At 38.9% G+C, this 23291-nt stretch overlaps 1 protein-coding gene across 2 annotated transcripts in view; it reads left to right on the top strand.

The window, feature by feature from the left end:
• Positions 1–23291, top strand: part of LOC124136483 (ras-specific guanine nucleotide-releasing factor 2-like) — a 977843-nt gene that overhangs the window by 466887 nt on the left and 487665 nt on the right. For both annotated transcript variants that reach the window (XM_046502407.2, XM_046502406.2), the window contains one exon: positions 6971–7696. In XM_046502407.2, coding sequence (XP_046358363.1) covers positions 6971–7696 — 726 coding nt within the window. The remainder of the gene's footprint in view (positions 1–6970; positions 7697–23291) is intronic.

The following is a 23291-nucleotide window of genomic DNA, read 5'->3' as shown; positions in this document are numbered from 1 at the left end:
GATGATAGCGCAGTGTGGTTCTTTAGGTATAAGATTATTAATAGATCGCTTTCATGAATCGTCCATTCTGTATATTAAGTTGCGCATCCATAATCACGTACAAATATATGTTTAATTTACCAGCCGCTTCCTGGTGCTTCGTTATCTGTATAGTAACACCCTAGCTGGCATTTTCTATTTTCCGCCCACTGCTGTGTAGTTGATCATTGTCTGTTGTTCGCATGTCGAGCCATAGCGCATACTTCGTGGTAAGGAATTCAGCCATCGTACATCCCCGAGAGACAGATCTTTCACGACAGCGTTAACTTCTGGACTTCGTTTTATGGAAGGAAGTTTTTTAATCTCATCCCACTGTTGATATGCTCGCATGCCTTGACTATATAGTTGATTAGGCACTCCCTCGATGGTCAATTCTACTTTTGTACTCATGGGGTTGAAGAACTTCTCGGTATCTCTTGCAAATGCATCAGAGGGGTCCTCGAACAACATTAAAATACCCTTCAATGATCTAGCGGGGACGTTTAGATTGATATTCCACATCATATCTTTTTTGTTCCTGGTGATCTTTCGATGTCGAAGCATGCGATCGTACAAAATGGCTAAACTTCCGGTATACTGGTTACGATTTGTCTGGCTAATTCAGGATCTGTTATCATATCATAATCCAGTGAGATATTTTCAATAGAATAGCTACTAGGATCTTCAGTAGCTTTGATTACTCTGCTGTAGTCATTAAAAGTGAGTTCGTATTCTAACCTATCGCCTAGGGATGCTTGATAGAAGGGCATGTGACTGTCTAGTAATTCAAAGTCTAGCTGAATATAGAATCGGTTACCTAATGCATCAGCAACAGCCTTATCTCCTACGACGGTATTATCACCACTATCAACACCCACACGCAGTCTAAATGTGTTCTGATAACAAACACCTCGGTAATGTAAGTTTTCCCGTTCTTTAGCCGTTCTCCAGAGATCCATGTAACAGAAATATACATCGCTGTCGTCAATACTCAAAACTTCATTACCACTAATTTTAATCGCGATTTTCGTAACAATCTCACGACTTATGTTCTGAACGAGCTCTCTGCTAGCGTAGATAGAATTCAAACTAATTGTAAATGATAGTCGTGCAGTTCCCTGAACTAACACATCGAGTGCGACGAGATTAGGAAAGCGAACCAGAAGTGTTTGATTCTGATGAATGGTACTCGGGTTATTAGTTATAGTTACAGACTGGCGAATTGCTTGACCCCTAATGGATCCCGAAGTCAACGTTATGGGTTTAACTTGCGTCTGTATTGCAAAGACATTGTTATATTGAAATTATGTAAACTTATGTTTAATATAAAAATGGATGATTCTATTCTAGATAACTTAATTGATACTAGTACAATCGGAGAGGGTACTGATGAAACCAGCTTTATGAATCTTAATGATGAACTTTTGAAACCAGCCGTTAATGATTATTACGATGCATTAAAAGAAATTCCTATTCGACTGCGTGGCTCTCCGAATATTGATCTTATGATTTCTTGTACTCGTAAGCCCCTAGCCTTGTCTACGATAGCCACTAAACACGGCATCAACACTGTTCGTAATGAACTAGATTTTGTAGACTACTCATGAGAAAAACTTTCTGCGGAGACTACTAAGGTTCTTCAGACTGTGTGTGCTGAACTCGGTACCATAGATAATTTGGAAGAAAGTTTGAAGCGGGCCTCGGACAGACTCGGAGAAATCTTGGATACCTACTACGATAATTCCGTGTTACAGGTACCGCCATCCTTTGAGTACAATATAAGGGAATTACGAGGCCTTGACAAGGCAATGCAAACAGTACAGGGAAAACTCATCAATTATATAGCCAAGCTATCCGAACTCGACAAGCATATAGCTTATGAGAAAACAAAACTTGAACAGGCGGGTGATGAATTCAGTAGACGCCGCGTTGCCTCGAAGCTGCTTCGAGTAATAGAAAGGCACTTTGTTCACAAATCAGTCGAATTCGAGAAACTATCGATCAAGTCCTCAATGATGATACTACACTGGCCGATAAAATTAAAACATTGTTCAGAGAACAAGGGATTTTAACCGCATTGGGATTCATTATATCGACTTTGACTCTCGCGTTAACCGGTGGCAGCGGACCACCCACACCACCTAGTGATAAAAGTGGTATAAAAAAGCATTTAAAGACATTAGGAGAAGCACTGGGAAAGCTCGCTGGGAAAGCCGCATCTGCACTACCCGGTATAATAGGGAGTATTGTTTCCTGGCTCTTGAATTTATTAGCAAAGACCACCACTTGGCTTTGTCAAAACTTGTGGGCACTGATCGTAGCAATTGCCGGGCTGTTGTATTTATCCGTTAAAGACTATTTATCCAAATCATGAGTAAACCAGCCGTGACTCCACCTACTATAAGTGCTTTTTTTTCATCGATATGTTGTTGATTTTTAGCTGCAATATGTGGTGGCACTTGTGGTTGTGCGTTAGTAGGAGTGTCAGTAGATATCTGTGGCTTGACTATTCCTGTTTCACCTGTGTTTGTTTGCGTTATTAATTCAGTGTTAATATCTGAATTTATACCTGGTTTTTGTTGATCGGTAGCAATAACAATTTTATTATTATAACCTATCACTTGGCCGATCTTAAGTTCCATATTACCCGGAGACATGTATAGTCCCAGCGCATAAACGTAGTCTACTTTGGATTGAGCGTTCTGTAATACATCTTGATAACACTTTATAGAAGATGGTATGTCAACTGGTGAATTAATAGCATCCTCCACGTTTGCGACAAACTGTTTTTGCGCATCGAGCGCCTTCCCAGAACCAATTATTCCCGTTCGTGTTTGCGATTGTGCACCAAGAATTGCCCATACATAAGTTCTTATTGATTCATTAACTCTTACAACTCCTGGGTTAGTAAAATTATTTTCTGTTTTATCATTAAGAAATTCATTCCAAGCATTTCCAGGTGGTTGCTCAACCTTTTGGACGGTGAAAGCAACACCAGCCTTAACGTTCATATGATCGTCTCTCCACTTGTTACTTGAGAGAGCAAAGCTCGGATGAAGCCGACCTCTTTTCAGTAAATCACCGCTGACTTCTTTAACAGAGTGTGCACCAGCGTACGGAACACCGAGACCATGGTTAACTCCACTCAGCCGCCAATCTTTACTCATAGAAACATTAAATTCCTGACAAATATGTTAGAATGCCCACCTATTGTACGATTATTTTTTAATTCCATGCTCGATCCTGCAGTAATGGGGCACTAATTTCTTTAAGAATATGTCTAATCTGATAGTACACATGAAATGATAAAACAGACTTATTTAGTTCAAATCCTGGGGCATAAAGAGATACACCACATCCTATGGCACCACCATCATATGGCAAAGTTTAACTGGTTCTGCCAAAATTGCATCGGATTGTGTAACCAATCGTGAACCATTTTATCACTAGTTGCAGTGAACCTGTATTTTTCAAAGATATCGGGGAATTTAACCAAAAAAATAGCACCAGAGGCACTTACTAAAATCGACTGATTAGTAATGTTAGTTGATTTCATATTTAAGTTATAATATAGTATCTTTGTATATTTAATATGTATGTCACGCTCCCAGGAATAACAAATAGTCAGTCTATTCAACTGCTTCATACTATCGATAACTCGGCTGGTCAACTTGAAGTTGCTATCTGCGATGTAACGTATTACCCGCGGTGGACCAATATAAATGATGCGAGAAATAATAATATGATTTATTTAGATAGAAAATGTTGCTTTATATCTGATGGGTATTACAGCGTATGCTCACTCAATGATGAAATTTTTAAGCCTTTTGGAGCTAGTCTCTCACAAAATGAGTCGAATGGGATGCTGATTTTAAGCACTGGAGAAAAGCAAATATTTTTTGAAGAGAGAACTTCACACATACACTTGGATTTGTAACCAGAGGAGGATTATTATTGGCAAACACAGCATTTCATGGAACTAAATTGCCCGATCCATCTTGTACATCGATCTTGATCAGATAAGTACGACGGATAATATTCAACTCGAAAGTCCTTCTACTCTGCTGAGAGCTATTCCAGTCAAAGAAGAAAAATACAATAGCGGTAGAACAGAATCTTTCTCATCATTACAATATACAAAATTGAAGCGGGGTATTATTTCAGACCTCAAAATTTCTGTATTAGATGTAAAACATCAACCTGTACATATAGGATACTTGAGTGTAACACTCCATATTATAAATAATGGTTGTTTCATCAGGCCCTGGAACACTCAGACAATGTAATACAATTGCGCTTTCCAGTCTCGGAGACACAGAAGGATTCGGTAAACCCGGTACTGATGGCAAGTTATACGCTTTACACTTACAAGATAATGTATACAAGCGGAAAGAAGTTGCATTCACAGGTAATCTAGGAGATTTAAGCTATGTCGACGTTAGAGGACTCAATAAAAACACTTTGTACAATCTTACTCGCAACGATGATAATAAATGGACTATGATCGAAGAAAAAATCGAGTGGCTATTGAATATCGTCATTACCCCACCATATGTGATGATGGGTAAGGGACATCAATAAACTAAGATAATAAATAGTGGGAAAAAGTGTGTTAGTCTCTCCCCTGCCAGAAAATCCAGGTCATATGTTATTTAGTTGTCCGGCAGTAAAAAACGATAGTTTAAATTTGGTTACTGAATTCAATGATAACTTGAGTGCAATACATAATCCTTCTACGCTTATTATTGAAGTCTTGTTTGGAGAGAACGCCTCCGTGGTCTAGTGGTAGAGCGTCCGCCCGGAGAGCAGAAGGTCCGGGGTTCGATCCCCGGCCGCGTCATACCAAAAGACGTTAAAAGATTGTACTTGTTGTTACCCTGTCTGGCACTCGGCATTAAGGGGCTATAACAAGGAGGTCTGAGTGGGGTATTCATGTTAAACTGCGGCATGGTATCTCAGTGAGCTAGCACTATAAATCGGCATCAGTCCGGACTAGTACAAGCATCCACACACACACACACACACGTGCATGCACGTTGCTTAATAAGTGCAATAATCTTGGACACAACGTTAAACCCAATTTCACCTCACCTCACCTTGTTTGGAGATGTACCGGTAGATGCCTTCATGATATTACCAGGTCAAGCAACATGAGCGTCGACGTTGTAGTATTATTTATGTAGGAGCATCACCCGTTGCAACCCTTGAGGGGTCCAAATTATTAAAAGTGATAGCATTTCTCTTTCTAAAATATTTATGCCGTATAATATACATTTAATAAGGCTGATGTATACTCTCAAAACATTGAAGCAAGACCAATTAAAGACTATTATATGATATAATAATATACATTATGGGTTTATATCTGGCGCTCAATGAAGCATCTGAAAAGATGGATACTGTTGATGGATTTCGATTACATCAAATAAGAGACATAAAACATCGAATAGAGAAGGAGAGGGAGTTGAGACTTGGATTGTATAAAAAGTATCGTAGAGCCGTGAATGCTCTCGACGGAGTTGAGACTGCGCTTGTAACAGCTGGCATGGGTCTCGGCGTAACCGGTGTTGGTTTATTCTCAAATATAATCGCCGCGCCTCTCGTACTTGGTATGGAAATAGCCGCCGGAGTCTCAGGACTGGCAGGAATAGCGATAAAACTTCTTTCTTGTAAGTTGCAAAAGAAAGCATTAAAACACGATAATATTAGGATACTCTCCGAAGCAAAGTTGAACCGCATTGAGGACCATATTTCAACAGCAATGGCTGATTATAAGATATCCTAGGAGGGGTTTCGTTTAGTTTTGTCAGAACTAACCAAATACAACGTAATGAAGCAGGAGATTCGATCCAATTCTCGTAAAACCAGTGGTATTAGTGAAGACGAGAAAAAAAAGTTCATAGAACAGGGGAGACAACAAGCGCGTCAATTATTCCGTGCCAAAACCAAAGAACTGGTTGGAGGTCAAAAATAGATTGCTTCCTATCGTTGGATCACATTTAAACGAATGCTTACATAAGTATATAATAATGGAGAATTACAAACCAACAAAGGAAGTTCTCGAAAAAGCTATCAAAGCATTTATGCTCAGGGACAAAATTATCAAATGGAAAGAATTACCACAAGGTATATATTATATCAGTGATGTCAAACCAACCAAATACGGTCATCAATTGTTTCGTTCCAATTACCAAGAAGAGTATATAGTCTGGTCTCCTAGTAAAATGAACAAAGAACTTACTAAAAATGTTGAATATCACTTTGTTAAAAATAATGGTATGCGTATGAGTAAAAATAATAGAGAATATTTTCATTACAATTTAGTTTAGTCTCATCATCGTTTTTGAACTAAAAAGTCCCTCTATGGTATCGTTGATTGGCTCCAGGTAGTGGTGAGCTAGAGCCAATTTAACTTAGTCTCATGACGATCATTGAATCCCATCAGCGTTTATGCATAAAAAATTCCCCCTGTAGAAGCAGTATAGGTATATAAATCTGGCTCCAGTGGGGGTTGCGGCAGAACCCCTATTACCTATACTACTCATACAAATTACAATTTGTTTTACCTTCTGGGTTATACAGGTCAGCTTTATGATAGGTAGGTATATACTAGTATGCTGCAAATCATGTTGATCCTCAGGATCAAAGTTGTCTTGTATTATTATAGTAACAAAAATTCAAATCGTGCTCTCAATTCACTCTTTATAATTTTTATACTGTCACATCCAACACATCAAACATAGATAAACATTGATCTAAACCTAAAACATCATGTATGTCATAGCTAAACATTCTGTCAGTGTTGTCCGATATATACATCTTTTTTATGTGCAGTTTGTATGAGATTACTTTGTAGAAAATAAACAAGCATTTAATATTATTTAACTTTTCATTTCTTTTGGCTGCACAATCCTTAGAAATGTGGAAAAACAATCTTTGTTCTTTGTTTCAGATGATAGAAGTGAATCCCTGGAAAGTGATGACAGTAGATCAGAACTTGCCAACTATTTGAGTCCACCAAAATGTAAACTGGCACCAATTGCATCATGTGAAACACTTTGTGATTCGGATGTAGTGGATGTGCCTGCAATAACTACAGATGACTCATCTTCCTCAGGTATTTTGTTATCCGACTTTGACATTGGAGAATCCACCCCAGATACTTGTGATAGCAGTGACAGTGAGGGCAAACTGGCTCCACCAACCCAAGTTTGTGGAATGGTGCTTACAGACAATTTGATTGCTGCCCCTATTACCAGCCCTAACACAGTCAGCTCTGCAGCCAGTTCAGACACTTTGACCCCAGGAACACCTAGAGTCAGTCCAATACCATCTTTGTTTGGGAGTCCTAAGAAGGCTACACTTGTGTATAGTATAAATGACAGACAGAGTAGCCCACAGAGGCGGGTGTCAAGTCCATGCAAGGTGACTGACTCATCATTCAATCTTGATGCTCTTACACTGTCCCCATGCAGTAGCCCAGTGCGACGCCCAGCTTCCTCCTCGCCTGTCCGTATACCTTCACCATTAGATTGTATCAAACATGGAAAAAGTCACTCTCAAGGTCCTTCACCTTGCCTGTCACCATCGGCGAGTCCAAAGTTGAGAAGGGCACCATCACCAATTAGCTACAGTAACTCATCACCAAATATCGCACCTCAAATTAAGATTCGACCATGTGAGTAATGTTAAGTTTTGAAGTTATATGATGTAACTTGTAACTTATAAGTTACACTTATTATATGCTCACCTCACCTGATAATTTGGGTTAGATATTGTCATGACAAACAACATTATCATACCTCCATGTCAGAATGATGAGATTTGATTGGTCCACATGATCTTGATAAAATACTCAGTAACCCGCCTTGGAGGGTAACAAATTTCTCTTGTACCCCGCCACGAGCAATACAGGTTGAACAGGAATTTCGGAAAAGCAGAATAAATCCCATATACCCCGCTTCAAAGCAAAAAGCCGCACGCTTTTGCCGAGTCAATGGAAGTCATGTGACATAGCACAAGTTAACCTCAGCTCAATCGAACAGCTGTTTTCTATCAATTTTTAATTTGTGTTAATTCTTTTACAATGTCACATTAAAATGTGTCGGCAAGATTAATTCATTGTAGACGGATCACTCAGGGTACATGAGGTTTTATGAGACCTCATTAGGTTTAATACCATTTGCCTCCAGCTCATGGTATAAAAACTAACACGCGACACATAAAATGTCATGCACCCCTTGTGATCCTGCTACAACTTATAATGTCTCATTGCAGTTCTTTTTAGTATGTTTTGCACTCAAGTGTAGCATGCACTTGAAGATTAAGACGTGTGAGATCTGATTATCTTAATTCTGACAGATTTATTTATATGTATATTTAATTTATTATGTTTTCACAATTCATGTCTGAAGATTTTCAAATTCAATATAAGTCAAAGATATTTTTCAGAAACCTCTGTGACAATATTTGAGACTTAATATAAAACTTTTTTATGTATAACTATTACATTTTTTTATTTGTTCATAAACCAATCTCAGGTCAGTTTAGTCGAAGATCTTATGACATTTGACCCAGTCAATATTGACAGATTCACAAGCTATGGATCTGTTATTGTTTGCATATGACTTGTCAAATTAACATTTAGTTGAAATCTCTCAGTACTGTTCTAAATCTACGACTTGTCTTCAAATGTCAAACAATGGAACTCACAAAATTATTTACCTTTCACCAGACCTCAGACAGACTGCAGAATAGTACAATGCATGAAGTACCTTTTTTCTGTACATGATAATTTTCTCTTATCTTTGTACACCTCATAATTAATTGTGTTGTCACATCTAAAAAGTGAATATCTACCCTGTTGAAATGATTTTCATTAGATGCTGGTCAGTTGACCCATGGCAGCATTTTGCATCTCACATCTCCATATATGTTGTTAAGTTTCATGGATGGGATGTCTACCCATCTCACAAAAAAACAGCTGCCTTAGTTGTACTTGTGTTAACAGACAATCACTATCCAACTTAATGTATACACTTTCAAGTTTCAACTGATTGAATTTGTTCATAACCCCTCGCACCTGATCCATAACAAAGGACTGGCACAGTTGATTTGTGAAACAAAAACGGTTTGGTTTTTTAAATTCATTTCCATAGTAAATACAAATTTGAGCAAAGTATTCATGGCTTTTTCAGCTTGTCGTGCTGAAGTATTTCTAGCTAAACATGATAACTTTGGGGTGAATAATAATCCCAAGTAGTTGTATGCTTATACAATTTCAAGTTTTTGACCTTTGTACCATAATTTTTCAGTTTGTTTGACAACTACTCCTGCAAAATACAATAATCATTGTTTTGTCTATGTTTAATTTCATATCATGTTTGTCACAAAAGCTTGCTTCACAATCAGTCTGTTTCTACAATCTACCAACAGCGTCACTTTCATTCACAATATCATCAGCAAACATCATCATCAATGTGCTAATATTATCAACTGACTCATTTACAAATATTCCTTTGCAGTTTTCTGATTGTATTAGTTGAACAAGATGATTAAGAAACAAAGTAAACAGTATGGGGCTAATCGTAAGGGTGTGCCAAGTACTGTAACCTTAGGAGTCGAGTAGTAAACCCTTCTCCCTTTTGGTCACTTGTACTTATCAACCACTTCTTGGTTCCTGGGATAATGTAGCTCTCAAAATCACAGGTCAGCTTGTTTGCTCAACCCTTCTTAATGAAGCCTGTATACTAAACATGGATGCATGGCTTAAGTAGAACTGCCTTCTTGTTGCATTCACACTTCCACAGTCAGATAAACGTAAGATATGGTTCGTCCATAAGTTCTTTAAGTCTTGATTTCTTCCTATGGTGAGTCTTCATGAAACAAATTGTCTTGAGCATTGGCACAAAAGTCTTAAAAGCACACTGCCTCTGCAGACTCTCCTCCTGTCAGGAACCACAGTCTCACTTCACTGTAAGTTGTCTCGCTCCTGGTCTTCATGAGATGAGCATGGTACGGTGAGCTTAAAGCAACTCAGCCATATGTAACCTTAGGAGTCGAGTAGTATACCCTTCTCCCTTTTGGTCACTTGTACTTATCAACCACTTCTTGGTTCCTGGGATGATGTAGCTCTCAAAATCACAAGTCAGCTTGTTTGCGCAAGTCCTTTTTATTTATGTTGAAATTAATTATAAATATACACACATAGTCCTCAGATATTTTCTTGTAGCCTGTATAACTTAAATACAACACATACCTAAAGGATGCATTGAAGAGCCTGATAGCATTTCTGATCCACTGTTAACTCTAATACTTTTCTGACCCGGAATTCCAATCTACAGAGAGAACCTCTCTGTTCAGCTGTGAGTTTCCAAATCCCCGCACCGCTCCCGGACAACTAACAAAATACTATCCCTGATAATTTTAACTTCTTCCCCTGAAATAATATTTGACATCATGTGAAATGAGTCCTAAGCTCACCTCCATATGAACCCCAATTTCCATTGCAATCAGTTGTACTCTTCTGACTAAACCGACTCAGTTAATTCCCTAAATTCATCAGTCAATTGAACATAGTTCATGAACCTAGGATGAAAGCCAGATACTATGTCAAAATGGTATTTGCCAAGAGATCCTTTATCAGATTCCAATCAAGCAATATTCATACAATATTTGGTCACTTCAAGACTGATTGTCTATTCAATCTTTTCATTTGCTCTCTTCTACTTATATTACAAGACCAGATCCTGCTAATTCCCTTTTACCGATGAGAAGTTGTCACTAAGAGAAATAGAATCAATAACCTTTTGACTTCTTGGTTAAAGCCTCACCCAGTACACTCACCTCTCACATGTCCATTTCGTATTTTAACCTAGAGCCTAATCGAATTTCATAAACCACATTTTAAGTTAATATTAAAAACACTTTTTCCAAAATACCCTGGTTATACCACAGTACAATCAAAGTATTTGGATAATGTTAATCTGTCTACTAGTAGTTGTACTTACACTGCTACGAACAGACAACATTAGGTCCCACAAACATATGTACACTCTTCAAAAAAGGAAACTCATAGGAGATAATGATAATGTTGATTTTGTTTATTCATGAAACATTCAATACAAATGCAATACTTTTGATTCAACGATGTTTAGCACATGTTCAAAAACTGGCGTAGTGCACAAACGCTACCATCTTGAACTCTGGTAGCTTTATACAGCAATTTTTATAAGACTGCATGAATATGTCGTGGAAAGGGATTAATAGCAGCATGCACATGCAAGTTGTGACAATCATGTGTAGTGACAATGACTATAAAAAGTCAAACGTCAGTCAACATTTTGTCAAATTATTCATGTAATTACACTGTCTGGCTATAAAAAGTGTTCTTTGTATATCTGGACTTTTGTTTGTAACTTATTTCATTAATTTTATTCAAAATTCCTTTTAATATTGTTTTAATTAATTTCGGCGAAATCGTGTGTGAAGCGATCGGAAGATCGCACAACTCATCGTTATTAACAGCAACCACGGTCAGATTACCGCTATTGACGCCTTGAAACGAACTTTAGTTGACAGAGAATGGATACATATAACATAAATGCCATACTTTGATTCGTTAAAAGTCATATTTTTTGTTGTTGGACGATTCTATGTCAACACGTAATTCTCGCGATCACGCGGTCACGTGCACGGGAGCCTTGACGGTGACTGGTCAGACTGGTTCCATGTAAAAAATAATACCCGGCAATAGCGATCAGCTGCTTCGCTTGGGGTTACTATTATTTGAAATATGTTTAGTAAAAGCTGCATCTAAATTAACAAGATATTGGATTATATTATTCCTGATAAAAAAATAGTTTCAGATACAACTTTTGCCGATCCTTGCATTTAAAATCATGTAACGTTATATCATTGGATGTGTCTTGACCGAATCACCGATAGATTCCAAGAAAACGTGTGTACAGCTGATTGCCGTGTCCGGCTTAGTTTTCGAGAAAATGCACAAGGTAATCTTAATAACTGGATATAAAACAATGCCTAGCTGAACAAAAAATACAATTTAAACGGTAAATCAACATGTCTGGTGATTTTTTTTATCTCAAATTTCGAATTTGTACTGACAAAGTTTCTCATCACCCGTTCGTTTGCCGGACTTCGCTGAAGGGGTACGGTGTAATTTTTTTTCTGCGCATAATATTCAAAGTCAGAAATATCTAAAATAAACAGAATACAGTCATGACCCGCTTATACGGACTTCAAATATACGGAAACCGCGGTTCACGGACGATTTTCATTTAAAACGAAATAATTACTATAGGCCTATAAATTTTCGGAACCGGGAGAGGGGGGGGGGGGGGGGGGGGCCGGTGCGCTTAATGGGTCGAATACGGTATTTGTCGAAACCGCGGTTCACGGACGATTTTCATTTAAAACGAAATAATTACTATAGGCCTATAAATTTTCGGAACCGGGAGAGGGGGGGGGGGGGGCGGTGCGCTTAATGGGTCGAATACGGTATTTGTCCCTGGTTTGCATAGACGACAACGTATGTGATGGAGCAATATCATACAGGCATTGACTGAGAAACTGAATCATGATTTCTTCTCCAATGCTGAGTTGGAAGACTGCGTGTCTACCGTTGTCGAAATGAATGTTTTGCACCAAACTGTGTTCGACCTATTAACCAAATTCACATTCTTCCGATTATCAACCAACAGAGGGAGTTGTTTTAACATGACAATGCTACACCCCACACGCTTCGTGTCACTATTGACTTCCTTCATAATTCAAACGTAAATGTCCTGCCATTGCCTTTTAAACCTCTGGGTCTGAACCCAATAATGCAACTGTAAAGCCTTTGTTTGTTCAAACGATGCTTTATTTCTGTATGTTGCCATATATGTACACAGTAAGAAGCTGAAAATAAACAAAAGCATACTCAGCATACATGTAGTGATACATTATTGCTTCATAAAACATTTGTGCAAAGTTATGTTTACACTGAGATCTGAGAGACTGAGATTTTACCAAGTTTGATTACCAATCCATTTAATTTATAAACAATTTGACCACGTTTGATTCACATTAAATTTGATTTATAAATAAACAATTCTACTTCACGTTATTTGCTTTGTGCACAAAACCAGATTTCTAAAAATACATGCAAATCAATGGCCTATGTGACTCTATATATGACCTTGACATTGTCTCAATACACATTTATATAATTGTAAATAAAAGTGCATTAATCAAACATGCGATGTGTTGGAAAAACAATCTTTCTTTATGGTATTACATGGAACAATTTATGACACTTACTCTATGGGGAGCCAAAGGGACGCAAAGTGACAAACACGTTCGCTGCCTTGCAGCGAGAACTTAACCGGAAATGAGCTCAGCCTAAAAATAGGGCTGATCAATAGACAGTGCAAGAGAGATAACGCTTACGTAAAATATGTACCAATACACTCCCCGCCTGATTATAATCTCTCAAATTCAGTTTGATTTACAAAATCATCAAATAAGTACTTGTACCTTCCTTTCAGTACAATACATTCAAAATATACTGAACTAAATTAAAAACTACACAATCCTAAAATTTTAACATTTTGACCAGTTATCATTGTGGGCCCTTATTGTGTATTTAAACAGTAATGGCCACGTATTGTCTTCAGATAACACCCGTTTTTGTGCAGGTGAATCGATCAAAATCATGTGCACTGCACTATAGTGGCAAAAGTGGTTTTTCACGTGCAACTGGTCACGTGGCCATAATACCGCACATGTTTTCAGCAATACTTGTTAGCAGTCATTAACAAAAAAAGAAAAACACAAGAAAACAAAAGTCTTTACGGACATTTGTCATGCCACGCCTTTCAAATGTGCAACATGAACGTGCCATCGGCATGTTGCAGACGGGAACGTCCGTAGCTGAAGTCGAAAGGACGATGGGTTGTAGTCGACGGACTGTTTATGATTTACAGACGCGTCTACAGCAAACGGGTACCACCGCTGATCGCCCTCGGCCAGGTCGACCACGTGTGACGTCACATGCAGAGGATCGTCAGATTGTCTTACGTCACCTCCGTAACCGATTTTTAATGGCTACATCAACCAGGAAAGAACTGTTTAGGGGTAGACTGAGTGCGCAAACTGTTCGAAACTGTTTGAGAACTGCTCACCTTCAAGCACGACGGCCATACTGCGGGATGATTCTGACTCAATTACACAGACGTCAACGTCAATTGTGGGCACAGCGACACTTACGATGGACTCAGAGGAATCGGAATCAAGTCGTCTTCAGTGATGAATCCCGATTTAATCTTCGATTTGCTGATGGTAGGGTGAGGGTGTGGAGGCGCCGTCATGAACGTTACGCCCAGTGTTGTGTACAGGAAGTTGACAGATTTCAAGGCAGAAGTGTCATGGTTTGGGGTGCTTTCTGTGGCAATGCATGTTCCAGGCTTCTTGTCATCCGTGGCAACCTCAATGCTGCTGCTTACCGCGACCAGGTACTGGCACCAGAACTTCTGCCTTTTATGGCAGAACATGGACCCGGTTTGATCTTCCAACACGACAATGCCAGACCCCACACAGCAATTTTGACAAGGAATTTCCTTCAGAATGCGGGAGTCAACGTCATGGACTGGCCGTCAAGGTCTCCTGACCTCAATCCCATCGAACACATCTGGGATTCTCTTGGCAGAAGTCTGCGCACTCTCCAAAACCAACCACAGAATTTGCAAGATCTTGGCACCATTTTGCAGCAACAATGGCGTCGTCTTCCCAATCATTTGTTCACAAGCATCACAAGGTCCATGAGGAGGCGTTGTGTGGCAGTTGTCAACGCACATGGTGGCCATACACGCTACTGAACTTGTGTGCCATCAGATTCTCGTGCTTGGGACTTATGATTTAAACTGTTGATGTTATTACCAAATAATGTAGGTGCTTGGAACAAATTATGGTTACCACCGTTAATTAAAATCCTTCTTTGGACATTAATGATTAAAAATTACCTTCTCTGATACATTTGTCCGTTGTATATCATATATGGGATTACTTTTAAAAATGTGAAGTTTTTAATTTGACTCAGTATACAAAGAAATACAGACTCTCAGTGTCTTCTCACAAAAATATTCAGAATTTCATGTAAAACAGCTAGACGGAAAGAAGTGGCACAACTTCGGCAATTGGTCTAACACAAACACATGGTTTGTCATCTTTCACGATGCGAACCTCCAGCTTTCTCACGAGACCGTCCCCGCTTGGAAACACACAGGTTACAATACCAGTGGGCCACTCGGTGCGCGCACACTGTTTGTCCTGCAATAAAATAACATCCCCTTCCTTCAAGTTTGTAGTTTCCGATTTCCACTTCTGGCGAGGTTGTATGACTGCAAGATATTCCTCCCTCCATCTTTTCCAGAAAGAGTCAGCCAGATGTTGGACCATTTTCCATTGTGAACGGTACATATCTTTCACACCTATATTCTAGAAGGATGCCGACATATCACCCGACTTCTGTGTCAAAAGCATATTTGGAGATAGAATCAATGGCATTTTGGAATCTATCGATACTGGAACTAAGGGCCTGGAATTCATTATAGCGGTTATCTCTGCAATCAAGGTAGTGAGGACTTCATGTGTGAGTTTGCTGTGTTTTTGGTCAAGGAGCATGGAGTCAAGGATTCGACATGCTATGCCTATCAGGCGCTCCCATACTCCGCCAAAGTGCGAGGAATGAGGTGGGTTGAAACGCCAAACTGTGTCAGCCTTCTCTAGGTAGGTTCTTACACTGTCATCTTCCACATTGACAGCATTGATATGCAACTCTGATACAGCACCCACAAAATTTGTCCCGCGGTCAGATCGAAATTCTGTAACTCGCCATCTAATGGCATTAAATCTGCGCAATGCATTTACAAAGGCAAAGGATGACATCTCGTCTATGACCTCTATGTGCACTGCTCTACAGTATAAACATGTGAAGAGCACAGCCCACCTTTTCGAGTTAGGACTTCCTCCTCTGGTGCGTCTTGTGGTGATGTTCCAGGGACCGAACACATCAACTCCTACAAATGTGAACGGCTGCAAAGGAGTTATGCGCTCCACAGGTAGGTCTGCCATTTTCTGGCTCTTAAGCTTCCCAACTTTCTGCATACTACACAATGGAATATCAAAGATGAGATCAACCGCTTTCCACCTGTGATCCAGTATCCCGCATTACGAATTGAACCTTCCGTGAGGTGACAGCCCTGATGACAGACTTTCACATGAAAATGGTGAACAAGGAGTTGCGCAATATGACTCTTGCCTGGAATGAGAATAGGAGTCTTTGTCTCCTTAGGTAAAGCTGCAGCATTTGCACAACCTCCTACATGTAGGGTTCCTTCATCCAAATAAGGAGACAAATGGATGATGGAGCTCTCCTTGGGTATGGCCTTTGAGCTCTGTAGCACTTGAATTTCCATACAGTAGAAACCATACTGTGTCTCCTTGATTATTAGCTGCAGAATACTGTGAAGTGGCTCCTTTGACTTCACTGTATCTTCTGCGCAAAAAGTGAATCAGAGCTCTCAGAGCACGGACTAGACTGTCCCACATTCCAAAGCGTTATGGTTAACTGTTATGGTCTTTATGTAACGACCTTGGATATTCCAAGTCAACTTCTAGTATGTACCCTTTATTCGCATCATTATTATGGATATTATGGATATCATTCACTTCGATATCATTGACCCATTCAAAACCACCCGTGGGTAAAGGTTGACTCATAGCCCATCCGTACAAATTGTTAGCGTCGAGATATAATATGTGCGTGTCGGGTTTACTCGGATCGTATCTTTCCACTAATTTATTATTAGCCTTAGAATACCTTTTAGCTGCCATCGATATACCGACCCTTAATCCTTTCTCAATAAACAAATGCATATCGTAATCTGTGAGTAGTTTAAGTTCGATGCCGGTCTTCTTCAACAATGCATCCCACGATAGTCCGGGACTGGAATAGTACCATGCCGGGTCCAAGCCATATTGTTTGAAACATGTCTTTCTAAATATCTCGAATATATCGGCGAGTAACAGTACATCGTTTTTTAAGTACAGATCGTGATAATCGCATAAATTCTTACAACCTAATTTATCCCAGACCGTCAGAGCGTGTTCATAATCGGCATCTGTTATTTTAGATTCTGTTAAGTTACTATAGAATGATTCGAGGGGTGGTAATTCAGTTTCTTCGAATCTAGACCAATCATCCATATATTCGTAAGGATATACACCTTTTCTCAGCAACAAATTACGAGTTATCTTATCGGAATATTGATTTGTTATCGCAAAGTCATCGGGATTGTTCGCATTAGCTAAATTGTCCAGGGAAGATAACAGAAACTGTACGGAGTCTATGAATCTAAGCCCATTACTTTGCTTTATTCTGGATTTCCCATCCTTGTCCCTATAATGTATAGGTTTAGTCAACGAGAACGATATGTATTTTTCCATATTGTTAGGAATGCATGTTAAACCGCCGTCGGTCTTTGAGATAGCTTGCATAATGAGATGTGAATTGTATCCCCTAAGGTTATGAAACACAAAGGGGATGGGTATTGTTTGAGAGTTCAGTTTTTTTTTAAGTTACACTCGTTATGCGCGGCTCCCCGATAATTACCCGTGACGTGACAATGATCTCTTACGGAATCCCCATCCAGGGGTTTATTACAAACGTGACAACTAGTTGACTTCTTATAGGCCCTCCAATTATCCCTCGTCATACACATGGGTTTCTTACACGATAATTTTTCCCTGATTATTCTCTCTTCATTTTGTAGATATTCTAGGAACTTTCCCGCTGCATCGGGACCTCTGTAAATCACGGGAGTGTTTGTTTTCCCATCATACCTTACAACTATATATCCAAACCCACAAGGAATATGTTCTTGAGTTTTGTACGTAAAACTACTATCTTGATTATTATCTTGATTATTTTCTATGGGTTTGAAGTCGGCGTAAATTACGTACGGTACTGGCATTTGATTACAATAATGTTCAAATTTTAATATATTTTTTCCCTTTAGGCATATCGATCCTGATAGTGGTCTGTCCAACACCTCTACAGTCTTCTTTATGCGATTCTAATAGATCTTGTCTGCTGTACCCATGTAGGCATCTTTCGCAGAAATATTTCTTTCTAGCATGTTTTGTTTGATCGTATAATAGCCTGTTTAAACTCTTTATCCACGTATAATGATATTTTCCATCTTTTTCGATCAGAAATGAATTGATTCTGGGAATATGTTCTGGAGCGGAGCTTATCCTGTGTACAACAATTCCTTTAGAATGTCCGAAAACATTTATAGCTAAATTATTTTGCTTTTCCACCTTATCAATTTGTGATATTGGTGTAGGTTCATCTATACCATCGAAGTTGAGTCCATCGTTTTGGGGATAGCTAGAAGGTCTATTTGCAATTTTAGAATCTACGGGGAACAATGCAGATCTTATCATCATTCTTAAACAATCATCGCATTTATTTTTTACGTTAATTATGGCTTTTTTGTTCTTATAATACGGGGGTAAATCTATATAAGAACCACCTCTGAAGGGCATATAATTTGCTATATCTAAATATAAACTATCGATTTTATCCACACCCCAACCCGAACTTCTATTAGTCCAACATTCTAAAGTTTCCTGTATCCTCTGAATTGATGTATCTAATGATGCGTTTATAGTATCGGATTCGGTTATAACTTCTTGATTGCTACGGAAATATGGTTCGGTATATTCGGTGCTATCGTCTGTGTTACTTTTACTCAATAACATTTTAATCGTCAGCTGGTATTTTATACTATGTAAATCATCTAACTCCTCGTTAATTTTACTCCATATGATGGGCTTAATATAGTTAACATCCATGTTGGAATTAATATCCATCTTCCAACCTCTTAGATATTTACCAACGCTGGAGGATGATGTGGGTACAAATATTAATTCTTGTTGTTTATTCTCAACATCATTATCAACATCAACATTATTATCATCATCATTATCATCTAGTAAAGCGATCAATTCAGCTCTTCTCATTCGAGAATAACCTCTCAGCCCACTGTTTCTCGCTTGAGCTTTGAGTTCTCTAACAGTCTGGGGTTTGTTGTATTCCAAACCGAGTAAGGTAATCAATTCAGCTTTTCTCATTCGAGAATATCCAAGTAGACCACGTTTCTTTGCCATAGCCTTCAACTCTCTGACAAAAACCATTGTGACCATGGTATATGCAAAATGAGACAAATGTCTAATTGGTTATTTTTCATATATCTAAATACGTATTCTCCCCAACCTACTCCTCTCATTGATGTAACCTCTCTTCTTTGCATAAATAATCTGGTTCCTGACCCTATCAGCACCGTGTTTCTTACATAAACAATAACGACCTTTGACCCCTATCCCACATTCAGAACACGTATAGTTAATGTTTCCGCGCTTGATGTAATAATTGTGTACGCCGCAGTAAATATCAACACAGCGTCGGTTACATAGAGTCGTCTTACCCATGAGTGTAAATCTGCAATAATTCATGGTTTATACATCTATCATATCATTTGTCTAAATGCAAATCACGTCTACACTATTGATTAGGCAGTCAGCCAACGCTATTTATAGATTAGCTAACTAGGTCATGGTATAGCTGAAAATCAATACAGCAGATAACCCCATAATCACAAATGCGACCTCGCTGTCTTTCTGAGCCTCTGACGGTGTATAAAACTGACTCATTGTTGGTCTCGGTATTGGGTCAAGTTTTTTCCCATAAACGAGGAAGTATTCGTGCATGGCAGATTCGACATCCTTAAACGTTTGAATTGAATGTCCTTCCTTACGCATTTCTTCATGAATAAAATCTAATCTCTTCATTCTCTGCCGCGTATATTGTGACTGAGCTGCTTCGAGTTGTTCTAAAGCTTTATTATGTCTTTTACGCTCCTCTTCCACTTCTTTAGCGTTTGATTCCTTCAAAGTAGAAAATAAATAATTACTCCCCGAATAACCTAGAGCATTAACAATAGCTCCACCAACCATCATCGCAATTGTTGCCATAGTATATGAATATAATATATTCAAATGTTTAATTACTTCATTATGTCTTCCGAGATAAGCCCTTGTTTGATGAGCATATCCTTCCTTGCCATAGCCAATCCAATATCCAGAACCATCATACCTATATCCAATCCATTAAAATCTAGCTTGGGAGGTGTGGCTTTAGTAATCATTTTAGCTATACGGGCATAGCCAATGGCCAAGCCGGTGACCACCGATGAATGATACGTTGCGTTTACCAACATTTTACCGTCTGTAGCTGGAGTAGTCATGCTTCTTATAGCATTATATGGGGGCTAACCTCTAATTGAACTTGTTGCATTGGGGGTGACATTTCTCTTCTCCGGTCTTATAAAAGAACCATACAGCCGCTATACCAGCAACTCCTACTAGTGCCCATGTTTTAATCGAATTAATATTTGAATTATTTATTAATTTCGCTTTCTCATATTTTCTCATTCACATGTGGTGCATTCACATCCTCATTCACCCGTTGTTCCGCAATCTGTTGTGCATCCTCGTTCACAATCTGTGGTTTCTGTTGTGATTGTGTTTCCGCAATCTGTTGAGTCTCCATTTATATTATTAAGTGGGCATGTATGTTTAAATTGACAATACCTAGCCGTTATTAAAGCTGTGGTGAACGGAGCTAAGAACATTCCGTATCTATGATAAAACTCACAGCTCACTGCGCTTATAGCGTGTTCAATGAATGGGTCTTTCTCTAGAGATTCGCATAAATACAGGCGATGTTCTGCCGGGATGGGGAGAAACGTACTAGCTACGGCTGTGTATAGTTGTAATATAGAAGACCCTATCGTTTTAGTCATGGTAGCTCCCAGTCTAGACTCGTAACGCGCGTACAGTTTTTTAATTTCTTCATCGGTCATGTTATCAATTTTTTCGATGGTATAATTTTCTCCCAAATATTGGGAACATTTTCCACCGGCTACCAAAGCGGCGAGTCTTTCTCTATGTTTATCTAAAGATTTATCAGCATGTTGATCAACATCAGATTCTTTGAGCATTTGTTCGATGAGTTCGTCGCATTCCATAATGTAATACCTAAGGAGATATTTAAGTCTAACATTATATAATATGACATATCCAATACATCCCGTAATAATGAACTGTTGCGAAAGAATGATGATTTAGAACCACATTTTATGTCATATTAACCGCTAATGTTCAATTTGCTACATTTTGCTATATTTGCTATAATTTTTTTTATAATTTTGCCACATTTTGCTAAGCAATTGCATAAGCAGCTGGTTGATCGGTTTTTAATACGAGTTTACAGTGCTTCGTTGCCGCTAACAGTTTTCTGACTTTATCTCGTTCGAGCTTGGTATAAATGACATCATTTTCGCGTAAACATTCCTTGAATGAATCTCGATCTTTGCAATGAAAGAGTGCTACCCATTTGGTCTGCTCTCTGAGATCTTTCAGGACAGAGTTATATTTTTGAGTAAGTACCCAAACGCTATGTTGAGTATGCCGTCCGGAGAATGCTAAATACGAAAGCATATCGTTCTTTTTTTGTGAGTTCTTTACTGGCGCAGCAGTCGTCTATTACGTAAAGGGTTGATTCTCCTTTGTATTTTTCATGACATACTCGTAAACAGTCTTGTAAACGATTGCCCGGATCGACTCTGTGTACCCCATCATCATTCATTACCCAATCTCTCGATAGGTATGTTTTATTAATGCTTATAGTCGGGCACAGAATGATAATATGATCGAAAACGTCCCGATAATGACTTTCTAAAATATCTAGAATAAAAGCTGTTTTTCCGCAGCCCGTTTGCCTGCATATGATAGCGCAGTGCTGATCTTTAGGTAAAAGATTATTAATAGATTGCTTGCACGAATCTTCCATTCTGTATATTAAGTTGCGCATCCATAATCACGTACAAATATATGTTTAATTTACCAGCCGTTTCCTGGAACTTCGTTATCTGTATAGTGACACCCTCGCTAGCATTTTCTATTCTCCTCCCACTGCCGTGTAATTGGTCATCGTCCGTTGTTCGCATGTCGAGCCAAAGTGCGTACTTCGTGGTGAGGTATTCACCCATCGATACACTCCCGAGAGACAGATCTTTCACGACCGCGATAACTTCCGGGGAACGTTTTATAGAAGGAAGTTTTTAATCTCATCCCACTGGTGATACGCTAGCATTCCTTGGCTATATAGTTGATTAGGAACGCCCTCGATAGTCAATTCTACTTTTGTAATCTTGGGATTGTAGAACTTTTCGGTATTTCTTTTAAACGCATCGGAGGGGTCCTCGAACAACATTAAAATACCCTTCAACGACCTCATGGGAACGTTTAGATTGATATTCCACATCATATCTTTTTTGTCCCTCGTGATCTTTCGATGTCGCAGCACGCAATCGTACAAAATGGCTAAACTTCCTGTATAATGGTTACGAATTTGTCTAGCTAATTCGGGATCTGTTATCATATCGTACTCGAGCGAGATATTGTCAATGAAATAGCTAGCATCTTCACCACCGGTTCTGATTACTCTACCATAGTCATTAAAAGTGAGTTCGTATTCTAACCTATCGCCTACGGATGCTTGATAAAAGGGCATGTGGGAATCTAGTAATTCAAAGTCTAGGGGAATATAGAATCTGTTACCTAATGCGTCGACAACGGCCTTATCTTTTACGCCGGTATCATCGCGCAGTCTCGATGTGTTCCGATTACAAATACCTTGGTACTGTAAGTTTTCCCGCTCTTTATCCGTTCTCCAGAGATCCATGTAACAATAGTATACATCGCTATCGTCGATACTCAAAACCTCATTACCGCTAATTTTAATGGCGATTTTCTTAACGATAGCACGACCTATGTTCTGAACGGGCTCCCTGTTAACGTCGGTAGAAGTCAAAATAATCGTAAATGCTAGTCGGACAGTTCCTGGAACTAACACATCGTGTGCGCCGAGATTAGGAAAGCGAACCAGAAGCGTTTGATTCTGATCGATGGTACTCGGGTTATTAGTTATAGTTACAGACTGACGAATTGCTTTGACCCCTAATGGATCTCGAAGTCTACGTTGTGGGTTTAACTTGCGTACGTATTGCGAAGACATTGTTATATTGAAATTATATAACCATATGTTTAATATAAAAATGACTGATTTTGATCTAGATTATTTA

Source organism: Haliotis rufescens, unplaced genomic scaffold (genome assembly GCF_023055435.1).
Source record: "Haliotis rufescens isolate VD_foot unplaced genomic scaffold, xgHalRufe1.0.p SCAF_1, whole genome shotgun sequence".
NCBI lineage: Eukaryota > Metazoa > Mollusca > Gastropoda > Lepetellida > Haliotidae > Haliotis > Haliotis rufescens.
This window is presented reverse-complemented; position numbering and strand designations above follow the sequence as displayed.